At 46.7% G+C, this 6,063-nt stretch overlaps 1 protein-coding gene across 1 annotated transcript; it reads right to left on the bottom strand.

Moving 5' to 3' along the window:
• Positions 1-712: 712 nt before the first annotated feature.
• On the bottom strand, positions 713-4,028 carry CCR6 (C-C motif chemokine receptor 6). The gene is made up of 2 exons (XM_035297151.3): positions 3,766-4,028; positions 713-3,670 (listed from the first exon to the last, which is right to left on the bottom strand). Exons 1-2 carry the CDS (start codon positions 3,772-3,774, stop codon positions 2,546-2,548), a joined length of 1,134 nt encoding a protein of 377 aa, XP_035153042.1. The 5' UTR covers positions 3,775-4,028; the 3' UTR covers positions 713-2,545.
• Between the last annotated feature and the right edge of the window lie 2,035 nt (positions 4,029-6,063).

The raw sequence follows: 6,063 nt of genomic DNA, 5'->3' as shown, positions 1-6,063 counted from the left end.
AATTAATGTCTCCCGAGAGCATCAAGTTCCCATAGCAGCTGTTCTGATGCTCTAGAAAGCAAGAAAAAGTATGTCACTTAATGTACTGTATTTAAGCTCTAGACAGCAAGAAAAAGTATGTCACTTAATGTACTGTATTTAAGAAGAAATAAAGTATGCGGCATATTTTGGAAACATTTTTATACATCATACCTAAAATGTTTAAAAGGTTATTGCTGGCCGGGCGCGGTGGCTCACGCCTATAATCCCAGCACTTTGGGAGGCCGAGGCGGGTGGATCACGAGGTCAAGATATCGAGACCACCCTGGTCAACATGGTGAAACCCCGTCTCTACTAGAAATACAGAAAATTAGCTGGGCATGGTGGTGCATGCCTGTAATCCCAGCTGCTCTGGAGGCTGAGGCAGCAGAATTGCCTGAACCCAGGAGGCGGAGGTTGCGGTGAGCCGAGATCGTGCCATTGCACTCCAGCCTGGGTAACAAGAGCGAAACTCCATCTCAAAAAAAAAAAAAGGTTATTGCTTAAAGAAGTCAGCTGCATTTATCTGAACTTTTAAACAATGCAGAGAAGCTCACTGGCAAATAAGCAGCATTTCTGAGCCAGTCTTCAGGCATGAATCCTCGTCACAGATGACATCAGCGCGCTGATCACACCAAACAACGACTGACTTTGCTTTGACCTGTACATTCAAACGCTAACGGATTTGAAGGACACGAGGAAGCCTGAGGACACGCTCTCCGGACGGGGCCTCCATCTGGACCCGGAAGCTGAAAGACGATTCCTATTTCACGTATGGAACACATGTTTTATTTTGCAAAGCCATGCTTTAAAAATACAGACTTTGAATCTTAAGACGTTATTTTGCATTTTAAAGAGATGTATAGTTAAAGCTTACAAGAACAATATAAAGTTTCAAATAACACATTTGTCAGGTTTAAACAATCAGCATTTTAGTAATTTGTAACAGTCATTTTCTTTTTTCTTTTTCTTTTTCTTTTTTTTTTTTTTTTTTTTTTTTTTGAGATGGAGTCTCTCTGTCACCCAGACTGGAGAGTAGTGGCACGATCTTGACTCCCTGCAACCTCTGTTTCCCGGATTCAAGCAATTCTCCTGCCTCAGCCTACCAAGTAGCTGGGATTATAGGCACCCGACACCATGCTTGGTTAATTTTTGCATTTTCAGTAGAGATGGGGGTTTTGCCATGTTGGCCAAGCTGGTCTTGAACTCCTGACCTCAAGTGATCCTCCCATCTGGGCCTCCCAAAATGCTGGGATTACAGAGGTGAGCCACCATGCCCGGCCCATGACAGTACCTTCCTAACACGTTTGTATTTTTGTAACACAAGTTGATATTTTTCTAATGTTCATATATTTACATAACCCTTCAAAAACATGATTTCCATAAACTTTCTATGTCGTTGAAGAGAGTTAATATCTGATTCCATCACAAACTTCAGACCCCTTTAAAATCATTTTCAGAAGCCAGCATAATTCCAGCTGTCTGCTAGCTAATCTGCAGCTCCTCATAACAAGTCTTCAGCCACACATCGCTCTTCAACCACATTAAGGGCACAGAACAAAACTTCTTTCTACATTGTCTCAGTACAGTTGCTTTCTTTAAAAAAAAAAAAAAAAGTATTCTATTTATTTTAAAAAATTGAAAACATCTGGTCTTTAAACTGCACAATAAACCCCAATTTTATTACGATTCATTAATCAAATATCTCTGGAGAAACTTTTCTTCACTGGAACTCTGCTAGCCGCACAGAGCACAGCTGTGAGCAAGATCCTTCTAGCTCCTGTCTGGAGAAGAGTCGCTCATGACAGAGAACAGCTCCCAGGGAAGTAAAAGCAAAGTAACACTTTCCTCATGGCCCACTGCAACCTGAGCCGTGGATGGAGGGATCCCCGTGGATGGAGGGATGCCTGTTCCGCCGCCGTCCCGCACTTCCAGGCTGTGAACCCTTGAGCTTGCCTTTCCGCCTGTATCAGGGAAATGAGAGGAAACCCCAGGCAGCCGGTCCTGCTGCTGACAACCAGCATCAACAAACATTCTGGTAAATAAAATGCCCCAAGACCTGCCTAAATGAGTGATGTGTGGGTCTCCGTGGGTTTTTGCTTGTTTTTCGGGCCGTGCTATCATTCCGTGTTGTAACTGTAAGACCCTGTGATTTGTGACGGCTTCATGACTATTTCCGAAAATGTTTACATTGGCTAGCAATTCGCTTCAATTCCGCACTTCCCAAAGGCTGGTTAGTGAAACGCCAGGCCAGACCTGTATACACTCCAGAGCTACAAAACATTCCTTGCAAAGCATGCTGAAAAATGCTACCAGCCAAAAACCACCCGCACCCTGAAGCAACCGCACAGCCCGTGAGCACGTTCAGCCCCCCGGGAGAGACGCTTGCCTGATTTTGCTTAATTCCCACGTTTTCCATGTGAATTTGGCCACAGACTTTTTTTTTTTTTTTTTTTTTTCTGTATAACATCTATGAGTATGTTTCACAAATGCCTTAGGGAGACTCGGCTTTCTGTCACTCAGCACGTCACATGGTGAAGGAGGACGCGTTGTCGTTATCTGCAGTCTCGCTGGTCTGCCGGGAGATGAAGGTTTCTGAGTACCTGCTGGCACAGGGCAAGCCCGGGGACTTGTGCTTCCTTCTCACACACCACAGGTCCTTCATGATCTTCAGAAAGTAGTTTCTGAACTTCTGCCCAATGAAAGCATAGAGCACCGGGTTCAGGCAGCAGTGCAGGAAAGCCAGGACCTCGGTGATGGTCTTCGTATAGCCCATTAGCTTTTCATGCTGGCAGGACCGGTTCATTTTACCCAAATTTGCGACCGTCACAAGCAGGACCATGTTATGAGGAATCTGACAAGCCAGAAACACAAGCACCACGGCTATGACCACACGGATGGCTTTGTGTCTTTTAGAATTCTGCGCTTGCACCAATGTTTTGACAATGAACGTGTAACAAAATACCATGAACACCAAAGGGATGAAGAAACCGAAGAGTAGCTCAAGCCCCAACATCAGCAGCTTCCACCTGATGGGCTCCGACACAGGCTGGTAGTTGGGCTCACAGGCATCCCTGCCTTGGATGTTGTATTTCTGGTTGAAAATAAAAGCTGAGCTGGAGATGATGACGGACACTCCCCACACAGCGAGGCAGATGAGTTTGCTGCGCGCCAGCGTTCTGGATCGGAGCCGGAAGGACTTAGCTGCCTGTACAATGGCCATGTACCGGTCCACGCTGATGCAAGTCAAGAGCAGCATCCCGCAGTTGAAGTTGATGGCATAGATGCCTTTCATCAACTTGCACAGGGCATTGCTGAAAACCCACGCACCAGTGGCGTGGTTCACTGCCCAGAACGGGAGAGTAAGAACAAAGAGAATGTCTGCAATGGCCATGTTCAAGAGATAGACGTCTGTCATAGACCTAGCCTTCTTATAGAAAGCAAAGGTGATCACCACCAGAATATTCCCCAGGAGGCCAAAGACACAGATCAAGGAGTAGGCAATTGGTACAAATAGCCTGGAGAACTCCCTGACCTCCTGCAAGGAGCACACCAAGTTTTCAGGATCAGGTAAGTAGTAATATGTAGTATTGGCTGAACCAAAAAAATAATCTTCAGTGGAGTAGAAAGCATCGCTGACATTCACTGATTCCTGGAAAGGAGACAAAGATAGAATGAGCAGCGGTGCAATTCTCAAGTCGCCACACTGAACCCAAATCATACCCTTGCCAAATATTAAAATCTTACCCCCCACATTGTGGGCAAAACCAAAATGCAGGCTGGATATAGAAGAAGGAGTGGACGGCTCAGCCCCTTCGGCTCCCAGGCAGAGGGAGCGGGAAAGTGGAAGTCACTCTACGAAAAGAAAACAAAACGCACCACGGTTAAAACAGATATTCTCAGAGAGCCAGACGGTTTAGTCAACCGCATTCCGTCTCGTGCAGACACAGTGCACGGCACACTCTTTTACATAAAAATAGCTATTTCGAGCAGGCATCAGCAACCACCTTCTGTAAAGGACCAGACCGTAAATATTTTCGGCTTTGCAGGCCACATGGTCTCTGTCACAGCTCCTCAAACCTGCCTTCGTGTAGCTCGGAAGCATCGACAGTTACATACTGAACATGCCTGACCAGGCTCGGTTGGCTAGAGGCTGTAACTTGCCAGTCTCTGATCTATAGTTTAAGCAAAGTGCTCTCAGAAATCCACACGTTGTGATCTGCACAAAAATCTTTATGCAAAATTTTAAAAAATTCAACAAGATTTGACTGAACAAAAATCTATACAAGTGTGAATGTGCATAGAAAATGTATAATTCATAGTCCTGGGCTTTAAAAAGTTCACAATATATGTCAGTGCTATTCACCCCTGTGGGCATGTGAGAATCTCCAGTAGAATTTGCAGTTTGACTATGAGTCCGATTCCCAAGACACACTGAATGAGCTGCTCGGGCCTGGGCAGGTGCCAGAGAGGGATGCACCTGCTCCTCCACAGCTGCAGACCTTCCCAGTAGACATTCCAGGTTACAAGCACAGACCTGCTGCAGACCTTCCGAGGCACCCTAATTGCCGGAAATTCAAGTGCCAGAGGAAAGGTGGAGGGTGGCACAGTTAGGAAATGTTTCCTGGGAGAGGAGCCTCCAATCAGGGTCCTTGGAGAATGGCGAGGCTATGGGTCAATGATTGACAGAGAAGGGCCGTCTCCCTCAGGTGACCAGCTGGTCTCAGGCTGAAGAGCAGTGGTGAGTCCTGAGCCCTGTATGTTTGTGTAACAGCTGAGCAGCTAGCCTGGCTGAATCAACCGGACTGTCAGGAAACATGTATGGAGCATACGCTCTGCTGGGAATGCCAACAGTGGCTGTGCATGGGTCCAGGCTGAAGAGGTTTAGCAGGAGACCAGGAAGGGCTGGAGTAGCTATGGAGGGCCTGAGGACAAAAGGCTTTGAAATCCATCATTTGAAGCAAACTTAAAAAGAAAGAAAAACTCTCCGCTATTCTCAAGCTCACTCCTCCTTTCCAGCATTGTCCATCATCCTGTTTATTAACACCCCCTGGACACCCCCCCAGGAAAATCCATGGCCTGAAATGCTCTGATATTTATGCTGGGTGTGCTTCCCAGCCAACTGCCCATCTTCCTCCTCTTCCCCCTGCTCTGGCACCATGTGGGCCTGGCCACACCACGCAGGAGGAGCTAGGGAAGTGCAGCCCCAGGTGCACAAGCAGAGAAGGCAGAGCTCCCCTCCTCGCCCCCCAGGCTCTGCCGCAGCAGTCCTCACTTACAAGTCCACATGGATACTGACCTTTTGGACAGGAAGCCCATATAACACAAAGTTCACTCTGAATTATTTTCCAAACCTATTTCTTGCATAATTTTGATTCTCACTTCATTGCTTACTCCACCCCATTCCTTCCCTGATGCCTGGAGTCACAGCTCAGAGATCTATTCTTCACTGCCGCTCAGTCACAGCTTTGGACATAAAGCTGGAGGAAGGCATGGGGGTGACCTCTGTCACCCCAGCAGGTATACCGTTGAGTGCTTTAGAGTATGCAGAAGAAGCGTAATATAGACCCCTGTGTTGCAAAAGCATGTGAAGAGGTCATCACATCAATCAGATGAAGCTCCCAGCCACAGTGGATTAACAAAGACTCCCAGCCATGCTGCATTAAACAACTCGAAAAACCCACAAAATGTAACCATGATTTTCAGACATTGGCACTAGGCATAATCACAAGATTACCCCTGGTTTTCCAACCCAATAATAGATACAAAGTGAGGAGGCACCTAATACAGGGGATAGCACTTGTGGTCGACAGAATCATGGCCCCATGCCCTGACACAGGCACCAGACCTGTGCTTGCGTTACCTTACACAGCAAAAGGGACTGTGTGTATGTAGTGAAGTTACAAACCTAAGGTCTGGGGGTGGACAGAGATCATGCTGGATTATCTGGGTGGACCCAGTGCAACCACGAGTCCCTAGACATGAAGAGTCATTCTCCACGGAGATGGGAGAAGAAAAGATTCAAAGATGAGAGACTCAATGTAT

This window comes from Callithrix jacchus, chromosome 4 (genome assembly GCF_049354715.1).
Source record: "Callithrix jacchus isolate 240 chromosome 4, calJac240_pri, whole genome shotgun sequence".
Classification (NCBI taxonomy): Eukaryota; Metazoa; Chordata; class Mammalia; order Primates; family Cebidae; genus Callithrix; species Callithrix jacchus.
The sequence above is the reverse complement of the archived record's forward strand: the minus strand, read 5'-3'. Positions and strand labels throughout refer to the sequence as shown.